The 20,582-nt window shown below is 37.1% G+C and overlaps 2 protein-coding genes across 8 annotated transcripts in view; one reads left to right on the forward strand and one right to left on the reverse strand.

Annotated features, from left to right (window-relative positions):
- Positions 1–16,440, forward strand: part of PCCA (propionyl-CoA carboxylase subunit alpha) — a 556,428-nt gene extending 539,988 nt beyond the window's left edge. Inside the window, exons 23-24 of the mRNA XM_074191968.1 lie at positions 10,628–10,705; positions 14,249–16,440. Coding sequence (XP_074048069.1) covers positions 10,628–10,705; positions 14,249–14,317 — 147 coding nt within the window. The 3' untranslated portion in view covers positions 14,318–16,440. The remainder of the gene's footprint in view (positions 1–10,627; positions 10,706–14,248) is intronic.
- GGACT (gamma-glutamylamine cyclotransferase) overlaps positions 12,519–20,582 on the reverse strand; it is a 61,297-nt gene continuing 53,233 nt past the window's right edge. For 4 of the 7 annotated variants that reach the window (XM_074191975.1, XM_074191976.1, XM_074191977.1 and 1 more), the window contains one exon: positions 12,519–16,913. In XM_074191975.1, the coding sequence (XP_074048076.1) occupies positions 16,429–16,899 (471 nt within the window). In that variant the 5' untranslated portion in view covers positions 16,900–16,913 and the 3' untranslated portion in view covers positions 12,519–16,428. Of the gene's footprint in view, positions 16,914–17,620; positions 17,705–20,582 lie in introns of all 7 variants that reach the window. The other 3 variants (XM_074191974.1, XM_074191973.1, XM_074191971.1) reach the window with 2 other exon arrangements.

The raw sequence follows: 20,582 nt of genomic DNA on the forward strand, positions 1-20,582 counted from the left end.
AGGACCAAAAAAAGTGCATCTTCCAGAACTGAAGGATTAAGTTCGATGTTGAGTTCACCTTGAAGTTCAACTTTGTTATATGAAGCACAAAGAATAGTTTGTTATTGCTTAATTGTTAAGTATTCAATTTCCCCACACACATATCCAAAAGCTCATCTATGGGGTAGGCTTTATTGAACTTTATGGTAGTGTAAAAACAAAATTCTAGTTTATATTTTAATTAAGTCTGAAATTTCTATTATTTCTTTTAAAGATAAATTGAATTTTCTTCCCTGTTACATTATTAATGTAAAAGAAATAACAGTGCCAACACCAGCAATGACTATAGTCTACAGTTTTAGAAATGTAACCAGAGCAATTAGAACTGGAATTAACTAGGAGTTAGGAAAATAATTTAATCAATAATTGACCTTAGAAGATAGACTATCTAACTCCCAGCATTTCTATAAAGAAAAAAAAGATGCAAAATGACTAAGTAAGGATGAATTAGTTCTCAGTTTTGATTTGCTCTTGTTGGCAAAGATCATGTTATCAGATTTTGTGATTTGGATTTGGAGCATGTGATGATAAAAAAAGATAAGAGACTCAGTATTCTTGATCTGATAGTGTAGGATCACAAGAAGCTAGATCCTAGAATTCAGATATTCCCCCACCCCCTTACCCCCAACATCATCAGAGAAAAGTCACAAATTTTCTGGTAAAGTAGAATACAAGGGGATTTTTTTTTAATTTTATTTATTTTCTTATTCATTTTTTTTTTTTTTGCTGGAGGCATGGAAAAGCAAAACATTAGAACAACATAATGTGCTTTCTTCCGACCTGAACTTGTCAATACCAATTGTGTGGTTTTAATTACAAGATAGACAGGGTCTTTAAAAAAAGAATTTAACTTTAAATCCTTCCTGTTGCAAGACCAATGGAATAAAATGATACAAATTGTACTTTGTGGTTATCCTTCAGAAGCAGTTTCTTTTAAATGCAGCTATTCAGAGGGTACTGGAATACACTTATAAATGCAGACTTTTTTTTTTTCCCAAACTACCATTTCCTCAAATTCTAATTTCTAAAACAATGATATAGTTTATATTTATCCATGAAAACAAAGTAATCAGGGGAGAAAAGGAGCAAGATAACATTGATATACAACTTGTTATTCAAGTAGTTAAATTGTTATCTGTGTTTTTAAAAGGAGAAGCCCACTTGAACATAGGTTAAATCTGGTGTGTAGACTGAGAACTGTTAAACATATCACTGAAATTATCAAGTAGGAACTCTTCCTTAAAGTTGCTTCCGGGATTTTCTTATGAGTCATATGAAGGGGCCTGAGGATCAGCTAGCAATTGTACTTTTTCAGAAAGAACTTTTCTTGAGGGGATAAAAACTCTTGCCATGGTTTGTGCTGCTTGGAACAGTCATCACACTTTTCAAAAGCTTTGGACTAGTGTTCTAAAGCCATCCAGGTGAAGAATATGTTTGCTTTGGTTTTATTTCCAAAGCTAGTTGTGGTCCCGCCCCTAATGCTTTTCACACTTTGTACCATTGATTTTGGATAAACCTGTATTCTCCCTTAGGTTGTAGCTATTTGTGATAAATAGTCTGTACTGCTGCAGAAATTAAGGGAGGTTTTTAATCCTTTAGTTCTCATCAATTCAGAATCGAATTCTTTTCCAAAAAACTAAAATCCAAGAAATTCTTCCTTATTTGACCAAAGTCTTACTTTATTGCATCTTAATTTTGCCCAGTTTTCGACCAACATCCAATTAGAAGGAAACTTGGGTCTTCTTCATAGAGTGTAGTGCTGAAGCCTTTTGTCACTGGAACCCAGTAACGCACAAATAACCAATATTTTTTTAAAATGAATATTGAAAGAGTGAAAACATTTATAAAAGTTAAGGGGTGGGGCAGAAACAGTATTAGCAAGATCCAAGGAGAGTTTCGATTGAGTCGAAATTAATAACAGTAAAACTAGAACAGTAGAAAAACCCTTAATTTTCTTTGAAACTAGTGATTTCAAGGTGCAGTTGGAACTCTCTAATATGTATTAAAATCCTGAGTTAAATTGTTTGATATGTAGATTCCCCTTCCTTAAGCATGAAAAAGGAAATTTTACCATAATTAGGGACGTTTTGTTATAGGCCTCATCCCAGTGTTGCTTCCTTAAAATTCTCTAAAATATGTTTTTTCCATTTAACGTTTAATGTGATGGTTATTTTCCTCTTTTTTCTTTTCCATGTAACTGGAAAACTAATTTTGTCTTTTGTGTGTAATTGTTTACCATCTGGAAAAAAGGTAAATCAGATACTAGTTTGTAGATTGGGTGTGGGGGAAAGTGGAGCAGATACTTTCAAAGAAAATAAATAGAAATTTAATTCAGAAAAAATTGAATTTCATAATAGTTCATAATGATAAGGTGAAAAACAATATTTGCCTTTTATAAAATAGAAACATTTCAATGACTGATTCTAATACGTTTCTACTATCCATTTAACACTATGCTGAACCTAAAAACACTGATGCTAATTAAAAATCACCATTTTTTCCATAACCAGCATTTTCTGATGAATATAACATATCTGTGTTTTAACTAAAAAGCTAAACATTTTCTTTCTTCCAGTTAAAAACCATGGAAAAATGTCTTTCCTGCCCCACATTACCACGTGACTCAGGACTGATGAACTTATTGCACAATTTTTGTTTTGACTTTGAAGTGTAAAAGAAAGTGAGCATGAACACTTTTGTTTTGTTAGCCCTTTGCTCCTCCTGATGTCAGGGAAAAAAACCAGAAAACCCCAAGGGAGAATTTTAGCATTGTATTTAATTCAAGCCCTTCCTGGTTGTGTTTACATTCAGTAATCATCTCAGATTTGCATTGAAAATATTCATCTCATCTTTAAAAAGAGGCCTGCAAAAGGCTCTATTCAGTTTACAATCATGGGATAACTTTTTTCCTCTAAGAAAAATAGAAGCAAAGTTTTTTCTTACTTTGTAAACTCAGGTAAAATAACAGGCTGGCAAAAGTTACCTGTTGCTTTTTGTGGCATCGACTTTGGTTACAGATTTTGTTTTCCTGTGCCCAGTGCATATTCTGATTTGGCAGCACCCACCAGAGAGTGTGGCTGTGGGGCTGAGTGGTGGAAGACTGCCACTGTAAGAGAACTGGCATTTAAAGGCAGGCAGGCAGTGTTGGTTATTGGAGCTTATAACTTTGCTGCCAGTTTTCTTAGACGGTTTGCTCTATGATGGATTTCACAAGTAACCAAACTGCCCCTGGTGCGTTATTGGCCAGAGCACCCTCCTGGGAGTGTTTCCTACTCATCTCTGCTCCTTCCAAGGTAGTAGGATTTCTAAGATAGTTGAAACCTGTATTGATTTGGAAACCCAGGCACTCCATTTTAGAATATAGAATTTATCCCACTCTATCCTCTTAAAATTGGTTCCTAGCTGAATTTGAAAGAATGAGGAATCAGAGAGGCATTTGGTTTTTTTTTTCAGCTTTTGAAAGAGACAGTATAGAGCCAGATTTGAAAGCTCTCTGATTATTAGGTATTTGGAGTATCCCAGGGTTAGATTTGACGCTGCTGACAAGTGGACTTACATAACATAATCATTAGATATTGTCTAGACCCGGTTTGGAGGTGTGGGAGGGTTTTGATGACTTGAAAGGTTTTTCAATCTCTGATTCCTTTGATTCCCTTCTTAAAGTGATTGCACTACTTAATTATTTTACAAGGGGAGTTATTCATGCTCTTCACTTAAATTCCCTAAAGTCAAATACATCTAAACATACTCTCAAGTATATAAATAAGTGTGCATTTCTTTGTTTTCTGTTTGCTGGACTACTTTGGACTTCTTAAAATGTATATATTCTTCTACTATTGAAAGGTCATCTCAGAGCAATACATCTAATGTATTCAAGTTTTGTTTACCAAGAGGAAATCTATTTTGTAAGAGAATCATTTTGTTATTTTTTGCTTTCAAAGGTAAGGTCTACTTAAGGTCAGTTATCCTTGTTTCAAACAGACCATTTTGAAGATGGCCAAGTTGAGTCTTTATTGTGTTCATGCTCAAAAAAATATTCCACATCCAGGACTTCTACAAAGGTATAGCAACCAAAATGATTTCTAAAAAGCCTAGTGACACCAGAAAAGTCATTTCAAGTAGCTTCAGTTTATATTTATACACTGGCTCCAGCTTAGAAAGAAGGCAGTGAGGAGTAAGGTGTTGTTTTAATTTTAAGGAAGTTCGAGAAAAACATTTACTTGAGCATTAGACTGCTAACTATTTTCCCCCCTGAGGCACCCTGCATCCTGATCAGGTGCAGTTGTAACCTGCCAGCAAATTAAATGTTTTTAAAATACAGAAGAACAAATAAGGACCTAGGCTTAGTGAGGCCCATGCAGTTTCAAGTGTGTTAACTGAATGCATACTATGGGGTGGGGGGCGTGAATTGTGTTTGTGTGGGTTATAGAGGTTAGACAGAAATAGACAGAAATGATAGGAACTAGTGTCATATCTTCATTTGAATATTACTCTGAATGAGTCAATCCGTGGATGAAGTCCATTAAAGGACTTGGCAAAACCCAAGACAATAATAAATCTGGCATCATTTTTCTAAGCCTGCCTTTTCTTCCTTTGTAATTTGGTGGTGGATTCATCATGGCTTAAAGATAGCAAAATTGTCCTGTGGTCTCCCCCTCCTCCCTCCCCAAACACCTGAATATGTTGGGATGAGAATATGCATCTCTTCTTAGGGAAATATTGGGGGGATATTCATTTAGCAGCCTACCTTCCAGGCTCAGAAAGAAGTTATTAACATCAGATCCTAGCAGTTCCTTTTAACCAAATCCGAGATGCCTCTTCCCTCGTGGCTGTTAACTGGGCCTTTCTTCAGATCTTAAAAAGGCATTGCATTCAAGCACCTGTGCCCTAAACAGAAGAGTCTTAAAAAATGTAATTGGAGGATTTTCACTTTTGTAGAAGAATCAGCGGGGTTGATATTGATCCATCTTTTTAGGGAGCCATGGAGCAGCAGAAGGTGATACTGTAGAGGGCCCTGTCAGCCCTCAGAGCCTTCTGTCTAATTTGGCAGAAAAACACAGAATGTAGGACAACAAAAGAAGGCTCTCTTTTCCATTTAAAAAAAAAAAACACAAACCCCACACCCTCCATCCCACTCAGCCCTCTTCCCCAAAAAGGGGGCTTAATTTTTCAGCTGCACACAGTGATTTGGTGCTCACTCTTGCATTGAAACAGTTGCTGTCTGAACAGGCAGGAAACAGTTTTCTTTTAATTGCTGAAATCATTCGGAAGTGCTCCATGCCCCGCTTCTATACAGCAGATGCTGTGCATTAATTGGCCTGCGTAGAAGTGACCCAGGGTTCCTTGCAGCGGGCCCAATTTTAGGCAGAGGGTTTAAATAGCTTATTTATTATTTTGTATAATCTGGCGTCCATTATGTGCGCCTGCACGTGTTGTATTTCATGGTCGGCAGTTTCTAATGTCATGTGGGCTTCAAAACCTGTGTTTCTCGGGTAATGTACTAGCAGCAGGTAAGCTCAAAATACCATCCATCAGGAGCTAATTTTTTATCCAGATACTCCAATGACTGATGAACCTGTCTTTTGTATGAATGTTTAGCACAGTGGAAAGCCATATGCCACTGGCACAGTTTCCTATGCATTCTTTACAGTTGCTAGAGGCTCAGTCTCTACAAACTATACATTGCGATGTCATTCGTTGCCTCTCCCACCTTTCACACATCCCCTTCTAAAACGCCATTACTTTTAGGTGACAAAAAGGGGCCATGCCATTCTTAAAGGAAATATGAATCCTGTAATCCTTTTCTTTATCAGAAATATTACGGCACACTCTTAATAGGAAACCTTGTTTTGTTACTCCCCGTCTGTTCAAAACAGACCTTCGCCCATTAGAAGGGCCTCCCTTGTGTGGGAAGACCACAGCTGTTACTGTAAATCTCATCCAGTAACTGTATCACCCCCATTTTGTGGCTCTGAAGGATGAAATTGAGAAATGGAATACTGTGCAGTCATCCTTTACGTCTCCAATTTTAGGCCTTTGCCATCATTTTCATGCTTTTATTCCAAATCAAATAACATTAGTGAGCTACACCACCTTCTGATGAATGAATATCTTTCTCTTGAAAGCAGACTTTAAAGTCTACTTTTAGGGAGCTTCCTTTTCTGTTTGTTCGAGATCTTTTTTTTTCCCTTCTTCTTTCTCCTGGTGCTGACATTATCTTTTGAGTTCATGAGGATGCTCCTGGTCAGCAAGGAACATTCTTGCACCAAGCTGGCTCTTCCTTGTGAATTTTCAGAGTGTAGGAATAAACCAAGTTCACAAACAGCCCAAGTATGTTTCTATTTCTTTAAATCTTTGCAAAAGAAGTGACTTTAACATCATATGAAGGATATTGGGGGCTTCAATCAGGAATAAGAAGTAGTTTAAATCATTAGCACAACAAAGCAAACTATAAGCTTGAAGATAAAAGTCTCTGGGGAAAGAGTCCTCTGAAAATAAATGGGACTTGATAGATTTCCATATCATTTATAACTTCCCTTAATTACACTTGGAAGACTTGCCAGTAAAACTGGAAAATTGGCAGCCTATATCCATTATAGTAATTTTGCCGACCATGGCAAGCAGCTGGCTTTACTGGATTTTATTTCCCATCACTCACAATTAATCATCAGCTGGAGATGTCTGAAACTCTTCAGAATGGAGCACTACTGTGTGACATTCAGGCCTCCTTAAAATGCTAAAATCCTCCGAGTAAATGGGCCGAGTTTCCTTCAAGCTAGCTCACTTTGGCGCAAGGCAGGCTGCTGCTAAATGAGGGCCACTGGATAATCGGAGGCGAATGCAAGCCTTGACCCTGGGTCACAGGAGAGGATGCAGTAAGCTGGATGAAAGATACAGGACTCAAGTCTGCAAACTTTACACCAATTAGAAATACATCAGACTGATTGGGTTCATCAAAAAGACTTGTGGGGCTTGTGACTGTTCTGAAGGCCGAGCCCTGAAGAGGTCCTGTCACATTCAGTAAGTCTTAGCAGATGCTTCACAAAAGTGTGAGAGAAGCACACCAACTCACAAAGCTGGGACAGAGCCCAGCCCTCCTATTATACCTCTGCATTTTAAAGAGCCAACTCTTGGCTCACAGTGAGGGACCTGCCCTTGCTTGGAGGCCACTCCTGGGCAAGTTCCCCAGTCAAGTAAAAGAAGCCATCCATCCGGGCCCAGGGGAGGATAATATGGCCCACATCTGGTTGTCTGGTGTTTTTGGTTTGTTTAGTTTTTGTTTTTTGCTCTTTGGTACAAATATTAGTCAAAAAAAAAGACCAGCAGAGCCACTAACTTTTGGAGCTAGAAAGTTAAGAAATGACAGCAAGCTTAAGTCATTTCAGTTTTGTCTCAAAACTGTGATAACTGGTGCTTTTACACACCACAATAAAGCATTTCAGAGCCAATCTAAGGAAAACTCAACTATCATTGCAGTCATTTTTATATTAGCTTTAGCAGAATGTATATGTAGATGGTGTGTAATGGCATCAAGTTAATGCAACATTCATTTGGATCCCTAATGCAGATTTTGATGGATGAAGTGACTTGAAATTGGATCAGATCGGATCCTGGCTGTCACTGTGCTCTAAGTAGAAACATATGCAACTTAGTGATTTTTGATGATTTTAAAATTGTCTTATTGTTTCTATGAGCTGTTGGGATAACTTTTTAATATTTTGAGTGATATGATTGAAGACAGTCTAAAATCATATTAGAGATATAAATGACTAAGATTTTTATTTTCAGTCTAAATAAAAGATGATGAAAATTATAAAATTATAAAATCAAAGAAATAGGGAAGAAGTCCAATGAAGAGGAATAAGATGTTGTCAGAGCATTGTCTTATGCAACAAAGGAAAGTATCCTAGTGGTTGGGCAGAAGAATCATGATTCACCATGCCTAGGGTTGCTTTCTTTAAAATAATTTTAAGTCTCTATTGCCAAGGTCACAAGAGTCAAGGTAAAATGTTTTTATTTGGATAATTTCTTATTACCACTGGTGGTTGTAGGTAAATCAGTACTATTTTAACAATTTATAAGGCATCAAGCACTCTATAGCTTTCTAAATTTCATATTTCTTGAAATCTGTTTCTTTTATGTATTATGAAAATACATAAATTAATAGTCAGTGTTGAGAGACTCAACCTCATCATCAACCTGACTCTCCCACAGTCCTGGGATCTTATACAACTGTCTATTATTATTGCCATCTGCAAGTGCAAACTCATAGAGTATAATGAAGAAGGGTAGCTTTGATGTTTTTTAGGGTTTTGTTATCTGGACATCATTATAATGGTATTCTTTGTCCCTTTTCTTCTTAGAAGGTGAAAATTCTTAAGCCAGGTGAAATAGTCTGGGGCCCTGGCAGGGGGTTGATTTTGTCCCTTGTGCTGACAGTTTTAGCAAGTGGTTTAATATAAAATTCACATGAAGAAGCAAAACTCTCTGGGATCTGGCAGATTCAGTGCAATGAAAAAAGAAAGACAAAAGCCACTGAATGGAAGAGAATAAAAAAAGGAAGAACTGCTCAAGAAAGGGAGTTAGCCCTGTAGAGGGAGGCTAGAAGAGGCAGCAGAAGTTATTAATTCAGTAAGGAAATGCAGAAAGAAAGAGAGAAGGTTTTGGATAGTAATGATGACCTCAGAAAAACCAATGCTCATTCTACATTAGCTGAAAGGCTCAGGCATAGGACACTGGGAGAGTTGTCTGACAATACCTTTGTCACCTTCGGTCTCTTCTCCCTGAACAACAAGGCGGGCTAGACTAGAGACCTCTGAGGCCCTTCCCAGCTCTGAATCAGGGTTCTGTGTATGGAAAGTGCTTGGCAGATGAAATCCACTTCTCTCTTCATGGGAGTTCATAGTCAAAGTTGTGAACATTGGGAACATGATATTATCATTGTTTTGTTTCTTAATTTCCTTTCCACTACTATTCTAACTCCTGTACGATTTAAACTGAAGGTTTTTTTCTTCCAAAGTTTTTTGGCTGTAATTTATACAGTCTAGTAGGAATGTCTTGTTTCTAGCCTTTTGGGGTCATGTTTGGAGATGAAGGTCAGGTACCACTTCCCATTCTTCCCATTCCCTGTCCTGACTTACCCAGGAATCCGCCAAGAACCCACCATTTTGTCACCCCTAATTGGCATTACTGTCTTTTCCTCTGAGCTGCCTTCACTTCTGTCCCTCACAAGTTGGTGAGCCACTCACCATGGAATTCAGATGCCAGGTGAAAATAAATCAAAGAGGGCAGCTCACAGAATGTTTCAAAGACCAGCTCTCCAGCACAGTGCCTCTCCTCAGTGCCAGCACTGAAGCTTTGGCATCTCAGCTCTTCCTATATTTTTGTGCCAGAAAAAAACAACTCACCACCTGAACAACAGAGGAAAGGAATACATAGGGTTCCCAGGCACTCATGGCTGCCAGTAAGACAGCTTGTACCACGGGTGGGGGTGGGGGTGGGGGGGTGGTGATGGGGACTTTGAGTCCCTGTAGATCATCAGGGAATTTCAGGAAAGAATATTCTACAGATAACTTCTACAAGCTATTGGATGAAACCAAGTTGCACCAAAGAGGGATAAATAAGCAGAGTCCCAAGCCCACACCCCTTCCCTAATTTAGTTTTCCTATAGGGCTAAACCTTCAGTTTTGAAGATAAAGTTTTTTCTTTTACAAAAGTAAGAAAAAAATCAAACCCAACCAATCAGTAAGGGGCAAAGTGGCCAGGACTTTGAGTGATAGAGGATTTCTAGATGGAAGCTGTTCAGCACCAATGGCTTGCACCTGACAGCCTGAGCATGCTTCACATCAGAACACAGACAAGTGCAGAAATTAAACTTCACAGCATCGTGCTCGGAGAGCCATGGGCTGGATGAAGAAGGAACTGTCATTGGGGCCTAGGATCCGGGTTCCCATAAGAGATCCTGCTTATAGTGAATAGTGAGGGTTAGCTGCTTCTGGGCAGAGTTAGGAACAAAAGCCACAGTCTTTCTCTTAGACCCCCAAATTTGTGGTTCTCAAATAAGGAGTTTGCATGGTAGAGATTGTAACAGAGGTTCTACAACTAGATTCACTAGCATGAAGATGTGTGTGAATCAACTTTTAATTTTTAAAACAAATGGGCTTTTTCTTCTTTCTTGTCTGTTCCCCCTGAAGGCCCCTGCTGTGCCTTGGGGAAAAATCCCTAATCTTTGATACAACACTTGTTGATAACTAAACTGCTAAGAATAAAAACTAACTAATAACAGCACTTACTATGTATTAAATAATCTACAAGTATATCATTTGATCCTCATAAGAAGTCTGGAAAGAACATTATTATTTATCTATGTTATTATTTATTTATTTATTTGAAGAAACTGAAGGAAAGAGAGGTTAAGGGACTTGGCCAGAGTCATATGACTAGTGCCTGAGGTTGAATTTGAACTCAGGTCTTCCTGACTCTAGGTCTAGCAGTTATCCACTGTGCCATATAGCTCTCCCTCCTCCAAAAAAGATATTACCGAATTGAAATCTCTTTAAACATTAAGACTTTTTGTTTATTTTTCTAGGTGTCTGAAGGTCAAGAGATTTGCGTGATTGAAGCTATGAAAATGCAGAACAGCATGGGGGCAGGGAAAACTGGCAAGGTAAGATCACCCAGCCATTGATCTTGTGAAAACTTATGGTCTCAAGGGTTCCAAGAAAAACTGAGTTTGCAAATTAGAATCACAGAGCTAGAAAGAGGCTTTGTAAATTAAGCCTGTCTAGTAGTTCCTTTCCTTTATTTATGAAAAAAAGAATGAGAGAAAGTCATTTGTGTAAGATTGCACACTCAGTGACTGGTACAACACTAGACCAGATCTTCTCCCTGAACCTTGTATACTTTTTCTACTACAAAATGATGGTTAAATTGAGCCAAAATTAAATCAATTCCTGCCCTACCCTTTTTTTCCTCAAAAAAAGATATGAATATTCAGGTAGTAAAAGAACAATGGTTCTTAATTTTAATGTCTTTCAAATTGTGGATCTTTAATTTTTAATGTTTACATCTGTCTTGGAGGCAGTTCGTTATCTGAGACTTAGGTGACACAGCAGGGGAATGGTTTTACAGATTGCAAAAATTAATGTAAATCGGTTACAATAATTTCTTCGTAAAGAGAACAATTCAATTTTAGATCAAGAAGTGAAAGTGCTGAAGTAAGTACAGGTTAGTACTTAGCATTTTAGCAAAGGTATTTGGCATTTCCATGTGTTCTTGAAGTCTCTGTTTAAGGGTCAAACACCTTAGCAGGCCCTACCAAGACCTAAAGCATCTGAGTATGCCCTGGTGATAGAGTGGATATACCTGTTGTCTGAAACCAACCTCATTGAGTTTAGGAGAGGCTAATTATGTATTATGGCCACAGGAAGGTGAAATTGTTGGCCATAGGGATTCTCAAAGACCATCTACTAAATTCTAGAGGAGCATAGTTTGCCAGGGAGGACCACACTAACAAACAAAATTTTAGATCTTTGGAGAGGAAAGAGGCAGAATTTTAAGTTTCATTTCCATTTATAGAAAACATTTGACCGACAAATTATTTTTCCTAAGATTTAATGACATAATTTGTAACTAAGTGGTACTGTCAAAGTGTACATTTGTGTTGGCTTAGAAATATTCAGGGGCGGCTAGGTGGCATAGTGGATAAAGCACTGGCCCTGGAGTCAGAAGTACTTGGGTTCAAATCTGGTCTCAGACACTTAATAATTACTTAGCTGTGTGGCCTTGGGCAAGCCACTTAATCCCATTTGCCTTGCAAAAAAACCTAAAAAAAAAAAAAGAAATATTCAAAACATAGATCTAAGTAGCCATGATGATTTTGGCCCAGCCATGTGTGACAAGTCGTTTAGCATCTTATGGTTCAGTCTTATTTATGAAATAAGATGTTTGAAGAAGGTAACTTTTAAGGGTCCTTCAAGCTCCTTGGACTGAATCAGGGGCCACAGTAACTATCATTTTGAGGTCTTGGTATTAACAGAGCTATGACTTTCTACTGACTTTGACAGAGCATCCCCTGAAGAGGGAAAAATTCAGTCACCTTGGAAAAAAAAATTTTAAAAGGTCAAATGTCTTTGAATGCACAGGTAATATGCACATAGAAAGTAAACTAAATTGAATGACTACCTGACCAAGAGGGTACTGTAAAAATCATTGCTAATACCCATCTCATAATGGTGGGGGTAGAAGAAAAAGTTTATTTGGTGCTTCTGTGCTGGTAAATTTAGTAAAGCCCAAGAGACAAGAAAATTACATCATCCTGGGCAAATAATACTTGAAACTAGTAGGAATCAGTACAAAGCAAATCATAGATAAGACTTTTTCCTTTTAAGTCTTCAGTTTTTAAAGAATAGGAAAAATTTGTCAATTTATCATAATAATAATTTGTATATTTGTTAACATGTTATGACCACCCTCTTGCCCATGGGAAGACATTTTTGTTACCAATGTCCTAAGTATGCATGTTTGTAGTGCCATATATAATGGCCAGATGCCCTAAAACTAAGCATTGTTGGATTTTTTTAAGTTGAGCCTAAATTTGTGGTTTTATATTTCAATTATGGCATATCTGACATCACCAGAGATGATGCTCTGACCCATCACCCATTGTTTTCTCAGTGGTAGTGAAGGATTCACACTGATCTATTCACATTCTTTTTGCACAGCGGAGTTTGCATCACTTTTGAATGGCTCTATTTGATTTATACCCATGAGCTTTCTTTTTCTCCCAGTCTCCTGAAACACAGTGTGACAAACAGAACTCTGATAGTCAGAGACCTGAGCACAAAGAAACAGGTCAAGTCAAAATGAAGGTTGCCTAGATTGTATTTTTGTTACTTATTCTTGTATCACAGAGTCTTTGGTGGTGGGGAGAAGGCACAATTCCAAGTATCCTAATAAAAAAAAAACCCTTACAATAGAAATGCCTTCTCTACCATAAAAAAAAAATGCAACATCATTTACAGACATCACATTGGAGGCATCAGAGCCTTGAAAAAGCAACACTTCAGTCCAAGTAGCATAAGTTTGAGATAGTTTGAAATATTCATATGGAATGGCCCCATTATCATTCGGAAAAAGTCAGTTTAGGAGAACAGTTCTTCTTGGTTTGTTCCATTTGAGTTTCAGCAGACCTAGGAAAGCACAGGACACTAGGCATCTGAAGCATTTTGGAATTTTACCAGTTGCCCAAACAGCCAACTAGTTCTGACCCATTTCTCCCGTGCTTGTCATTATTAGCTAAAGTCAAATGAACTTCCTCCTCTAAAATATCAGACTTACAGAAACATGTGGCATTTTTGGAAGGCAGAACTTTTTTTATGAGAAAAGAAAATCAGTGGGATGAAAAAAAAAACCCTGCTAGAGTAACAATCACCATGGGAAATAAATAAGTCCATAAAAGAATCCATTACATCAGAAGCCCATAATGGATGATATATAATACTTCTGATTGTTTAATTTCAATTCAAAGGCAAGTGCCTAATTACTACATTAAGACTCAGGACTACAGGTTCTTTGCTTTCTACTTTTAATTAATCCTCTAATTAATTAAAATTAATATGTTTTCTCATTTTGAATTACCCTGGGTAAATGAAATATGCTAGAGAATCCAAAAAAAAATTTATTCTGGGTTTTGGGATATTTAAGTTAAGATTTAGAGAGATTCTTGTTTTCAAAAAGCATCTATTTCTCTCTTTCACAAGAACACATACACACACACACACACACACACACACACACACGCACACACGAAGACAATTCGGTAAAGATTTTGGAGTGAGGGGGAGGGGAGATCACCAGACATTTTAATAGCTACATTTCCAACTAAGGTGTTTTGTGTTGTAAAATTATTTCCCCAAAGGGATTCCTCCTCAAACTAAGAGGCCTTTTTCAGGCAAATAAGGACAAAAGGACACTCTAAAGGGACTTAGGGCAGAGGAGAGAATGAGTCATGCACAGTCTTCTTCCTCAAGGTAATCCCAGCCTCATTTAGCACATTATATCTGAGGACTTCAGGGAGCCAAGCAGATTGTACCTGTGCCTCAGATCCTGCCGAGATCTCCTTGTCTTTTCCAAATGAAGTTCTAGATATTGCTTTTCCCTTCAATCTCATAAATACTGTTTAATGATACTCTTTTTTTTTTAATTTAAGGTGAAATCAGTGCATTGCAAAGCTGGAGACACAGTTGGAGAAGGAGATCTTCTTGTAGAACTGGAATAAAATATTACCCTTAATCATCACCCATTTTAATTAGCTATTTTTATTACTATTCTTTCATACCAAATTTATTCCGGCATTTTACGGGAACACTCCTGTGCAGCAGATTTTACATGGTCATATTTATTCCATATATAGTCAAAACTAGCATTCTGCCAAAAAATCACCAATGGAAATTTGTATTGATATAAATACTTGTACATATGATTTGTACTTCTGCTGTGAGATTTCCTAGTGTCAAAATTAAATCAATAAAACGGAGCATTTGTCTAAATATTAGTTTGCCCTTTTTTTTGAATGAAGACAATGTACACAAGATGATCATCTGTGCCAGTAGACTTTAAATACCAGACTCTTTTCTGTGATCCCTTCTAAGAATGTGTGCACATTTCAGCCAGTCTTTGGTCATTTCAAATTCGTATTAGTCATCTTAGACCCCGATTAGCCAAGCTCTTGACTTTTTTTTTTTATAATTACAGGACTCAATAGCCTAATTTTTTTTATCAGTCTCAACTTTTTGAGGACTGTATCCTAACTATTTTACTTGCAATACTGTCCTAATGTCATAATATATAGTACTGGATCTAAGCCTAAAGCTTTATATCTTCACCTAAGGGAGATCTTAACCTCTCACAGGTTGCTCTGCCACATCTACAGTAATGTACTCCTCAAGAGTGGTCTGCAAATATAATAACCCCTTCTTTCAGACTAGTAAAAAGAACAGTAGCAACTTAATAGTTCTTATAGGCCCTGTTACAATAGTTCTATGTTGGGATCTTGCTAGTTCATCAGCTGATAGTTCTGTTTGCTGTTGTGTTTTTTGTGAAGCACATTTTTCAATTAAGAAAAAAAGCTAAAAACAAAGATCATTTCATTGTTCTAGGGATGCAACTAATACTAGTTCACCCACTACCATTAACTTTAAAAGTAAGTAAATTTGCATCTAGAGAGGTCAAGAAGGATCAGTGTCCAACAACAGTTGTAATCTGCATTTGCTTTTGGTTCTTAAATATTTAGTATATATCTAGTGCTTTGCTTGGAAGAAGCAGAGAAGTGTATATTAATTTGAATCTACACCAACTTGAACTATCAAATGGAGGTGGATAGTAATTGGTACTTCATGCCTTGCTAAAATTATTTTAAGTGTTGTTTGTACTTTGAACCTTAAGTTTTCTGTCAGGTCTGAAGAAAAAAATTTGTGTGATGTCCCCACCCCCAGCACTGTTCCCCTTAAGAGTAAGTGGTACTTTCTTGGTTTTGCAGATCTGGGCACTGGTCTCAGCCTCAGTTTGATTCTAATCCAGAGTGCTGTGTTTTATCTACAAACAAGTGGGTGTCTTGCCATTTTGCTAGACTACAAAGGAGGGAGAACAAAACCTATGTAAGATAAATCTTTTTTTAAAAAGATCCATCCCTAATACTACAATTAAGTCCCTGAATGGTTTAGTTTTGAAAATGGTCATTTTTAATTATGGCATTTTTTTCTTTTGCTACTTCTGCAACTGGATCAAGAATAAAGCTACTAACACATCATATTATTTACTGACACAGTACAGCCTGTGTTCCTCCTGAAGATTTTTTGCAGAGGATCAGGCATCCCCAAAGCAGCTTTTATAAAAACATCTAGGTACAACAGGCCAGATCAATTCAGCAGTATTGATATGGTCTAGTAGATCCAAAAAAAAAAAAACAAAACCACATTTCAAAACATTCATTCCCAAAGTTATCTTAATATTAAAAACAAGGTAACAAAAGTATATTAGAGCACAAAACGAGTTCTGAACACATAAAATGTCAACATCCATTCCATTCAATGAATTTAATTTTTTTAACTTTTCTTTTTTAACACCTTAATGGTACAAATAAAACAAACCCTGAATGATCAGTACGTTGTCATTGTATTAAAAATCACCTCAAAGATAAGCTAAAAGAAAGCTTTTTATGCAATGCAGATTTCCATAATTTGACTTCACAAGTCAGTTTTGATCTTCCTTAAATGTACTACTATGATTTTCAAAAAAAGATGATAATAATGGCAAATTAAGATTAGGTCGTCTTATAATCAACATGTGTTTTTATTCATCTTCTTCCTCATGAGTGTTCCTTAGCATTTTTCATCTATTTTCCCGTGGATTATAACGAAGGCCATGTTTCCCAAAGGAATCATAATTGTCATAGTAAGGGAGATTTACCCACTCTGGCGGATAGGTAGTGGTGCTGTACACAAAGCATTCCATAATGCTGTTAACAGCTGGCCTCTCCTCAGGTGCACTGCTTTTACCTTCCCACTCTAATATTTCAATCCTCACTGGAGTACGTTGATACGTGTCTGGGCAGCCTTCAAATTCATCAAGGAATTGCAGCATCTGGTCATCAACAGAATAGATCTCTCCAATAACGTGGTGTCCTTTTCCTGGGACATTCAGCATATAGGGAATGTTATGTTTGCTTGCAATCACCAAAGGATATGGATCTGCTGTGCGACCCCGGCCTTGAAATTCTGCTATCCCATTGGTACGATTGGTCATGAAGCAGTGGTTGGGTTGGCCTTTTTTAAGAGTCCCATATACAAACACACGTGCCATTCTGGTTAAAGAGCCTGAAAATCAGAAACAAAGTGTATATATATATATATATATATATATATATATATATATATATACACATACATATTAGTACTATATAAGTGCTAAATAACTGAGGAGTAAGGGAAATTAAAGTTTTATGATAAAGGTATCTTTCATATATGTTTAAAAGATAGTAGTGGAGGGACAGAGAAATTAATCATCTTTCTCTTGTCTAAAGGAACCAAAAAATAACCAAGTAGAGAAAATATTTTGCTTGGTTAAAAGGATGGACTTCATAACCATGTCAGTGATAAAGCAAGAAATAGGCTACAGAATAAGGTAGCATAATGGTCTACAATCCATGGGCTCAACAAGAAGACAAACATTCTCTTCAGATTACATTATCTATTTTTAAATAGGAGTAGTAAGGAGAAATATTACTCTTGAACCTCTCTTAATTTTTTATTTTTGGCAAATTAAATTTCCTTCAGAAATATTTCATTTTTTCCTAAAGATTCAATTCAACTGACATTAAGTATGTTCTCTGATGGAGTTTCAAAGACAAAGTCCCATCTCCAGGAGTTTCTGTTGGGCTGGAGTGAGATATCATGTACAAAGTATTTAGAAAGCAATTTTGGGAGTAGCAAGAGATGAATGATGAAAGATGCTAATGATTTCAGGAGGGGGAAATTGAGGGAAACTGCAAAGGAAGGGAGGATGGAGATGGAATGTCTCTTACAGCAAACAGCTCATGTTTCATCTGCATTTTCTTTTCCTAGTATTTTTCCTTCAGAAAAATGAGGCATCCAAGATCAGGGGTCTCCTGTTAGAGAGCAGCAGAATGCCATCTGGTTTCTGAGTTGTCCAACCATTACCCTGAGCACAGCTCAGGTCATTTCAATTGTTTCAAAATTACTATTGTTTGAAACACAGTAGTTAGGATCACTTTCAAAGCTCCACATAAGGGTGAACTTTTCCTAAGCTTATTCAAATGCAGTTAGTGAACACCACCTTCTCCAACGTGGGGATATTTCTCTGTAATCATGTTGTGCTCAATACTTGTTTGGCGGTGTTTCAGCCACCATAGCAAGTTCTTTATTTAAGAATACAAGATGATGTCTGCAGTATGCCAACACACTGTTTATAGTAACAGGACTAGTCCCTCTGGAAGCATCCAGAGCTCCTCCAGGCTTTTACATGACTCCCTGGACTCCCTGGAGAAGGGGCTGAGATTCAGAGCAGTCCCCCTGAGCCCCTGAAATAAGGGGTACCTTCTGCCTTGGTAGTATTGGTTGGACTTCTCATGAGTCTAAAACTAGGATAAATATATTCCTGTATCCAGTTAGAAATCAGAATGCACTTTCCCAGAGTAACAATGGTAGGTTGTTTAAGGTCATATGTGGGCTAGCCTGAGACCACTGTTTCAGGGGAAAACTGTAGTGGGTTTTCTTAATTCAAAGGCTATATATTCTGGTGAAAATAGTTTAAAAAGAATTTTTCCCAAAGTTGAAGTTTTTTTTATCTTATAGACAATTAAATTCTAAGTACAGCAATATGATTATAGAAATAAATTTAACCAACAGTTCTGCATACACTCCCTTAAGAAGAGGAGAACACCAAAAACAAACTAGATGATTTTGATTACATTAAAAAGCTTTTGCACAGATAAAACCACTGTAACCAAGATCAAAAGACATGTACATTGGGAAACAATCTTTACAACTAATGATTCTGAAAAAGGACTCATTTCTAAAATATACAGAGAACTGAGTTATGTTTTTAAAAAGAAAAGGCATTCCCCAATTGACAAATGGTCAAAGGATGTGTAGAGGCAATTTACAGATGAGATCAAATCATTCCATAGCCATATGAAAAATTGTTCTAAATCATTAATTATTAGAGAAATGCAAATTAAAGCTTCTCTGAGGTACCACCTCACACCTCTCAGACTGGCCAATATGACCAGGAAGGATAATAATGATCATTGTTGGAAGAGTTGTGGGAAATTTGGGACACTATTACACTGTTGGTGGAGCTGTGAACTCATCCAACCTTTCTGGAGAGAAATTTGGAACTACGCCCAAAGGGCAACAAAAATGAGCATACCCTTTGATCCAGCAATACCACTACTGGGTATATACCCTGAAGAGATGATGAAAAAGGGTAAAAACATCACTTGTATAAACATATTCATAGCAGCCCTAGTTGTGGTGGCAAAGAATTGGAAATCAAGTAAATGTCCTTCAATTGGGGAATGACTTAGCAAACTGTGGTATATGTATGTCATGGAACACTATTGTTCTATTATAAACCAGGAGGGACAGGATTTCAGGGAAGCCTGGAGGGATTTACATGAACTGATGCTGAGTGAGATGAACAGAACCAGAAAAGCACTGTACACTCTAACAGCAACATGGGGGTGATGATCAACCTTGATGGACTTGCTTGTTCCAACCGTGCAACAATCAGGGACAATTTTGGGCTGTCTGCAATGGAGAATACCATATACTTTATCCAGATAAAGAGCCATTAAGTTTGAATAAAGTTCAAGGACTATTCCATTTAATTTAGGGAAAAAAACAAACATATCTTATTGTCTATACTTTTTGTTTCTTCTTTAAGGATATGATTTCTTTCTCATCATACTCAGTTTGGATCAATGTACAACATGGAAGCAAAGTGAAGACTGACAGATTGCTTTCCATGTGGGGGGGGGGAAGAGGAAAGTAAGATTGGGGAAAAATTGTAAAACTCAAATAAAATCTTTAATAAAAAAAAAGAAAATCATCTTCCAGATTATTACTGATAATAATAATAGTATTTCATGTCTCCCTAAAATTTTGGAATGTTCTACTGCTGTTCATACATAACTCATATACAGACCACCCATAGTAGTGGTCCAGTATTATTTAACCAATCTTATTAGCTAAATGCTGAGCTCTGTTCTGCATCCACTACTGAAAGATTCAAAGGTGTTATTGCCACTTTTCTCTGTTTTGGTTCCAGTCTGTCATTGTCCTTCCTAAAATGTGGTGTCCAAATCTAGACACACTATGTTTAATTAATTATCTATTGGCTGACTTGGATTAAGCTTTTCATAATGTCTGAACCAAACCCCCTAGATGAAGTAGTTCTTGAAGATGAAGTAGAACTGAAAGTAGAGACCATTTTCTAGTAACATGAATTTTGTAGCTTCACTTACTTGATGGTTTCTTTTCTTCTCACTACCTATGCCCCTTCATTCAACAATTCCTGATAAAAATCAATTAGTAAAGGTAAATGCATCAACAGGATGACTACCAGGAATAGCCTGAACAATTGGAATCTTCCCTAATAGCAAATGGTTTTCTTTCATTCAACATTATTTGTTAGGTACAAGGCTTTTCATAAGGGTTCCCATCTATGATGTGTCCTGGCAAAAATAGATTCTGAGAAGGGAATGAAGTAGATCAGAGACAGTATATCTGAAGAAAGAACCTTAAGAGTTTGGGGGTTTTTTTAGGTTTTTGCAAGGCAAATGGGGTTAAGTGGCTTGCCCAAGGCCACACAGCTAGGTAATTATTAAGTGTCTGAGACCGGATTTGAACCCAGGTACTCCTGACTCCAAGGCCAGTGCTCTATCTACCACGCCACCTAGCCACCCCAAGAACCTTAAGACTTTGAACAGATCTTAAATATCTAATCAAATCCAATCTAATTGA

The sequence above is a fragment of the Macrotis lagotis genome, chromosome 6 (genome assembly GCF_037893015.1).
Source record: "Macrotis lagotis isolate mMagLag1 chromosome 6, bilby.v1.9.chrom.fasta, whole genome shotgun sequence".
Lineage (NCBI taxonomy): Eukaryota > Metazoa > Chordata > Mammalia > Peramelemorphia > Peramelidae > Macrotis > Macrotis lagotis.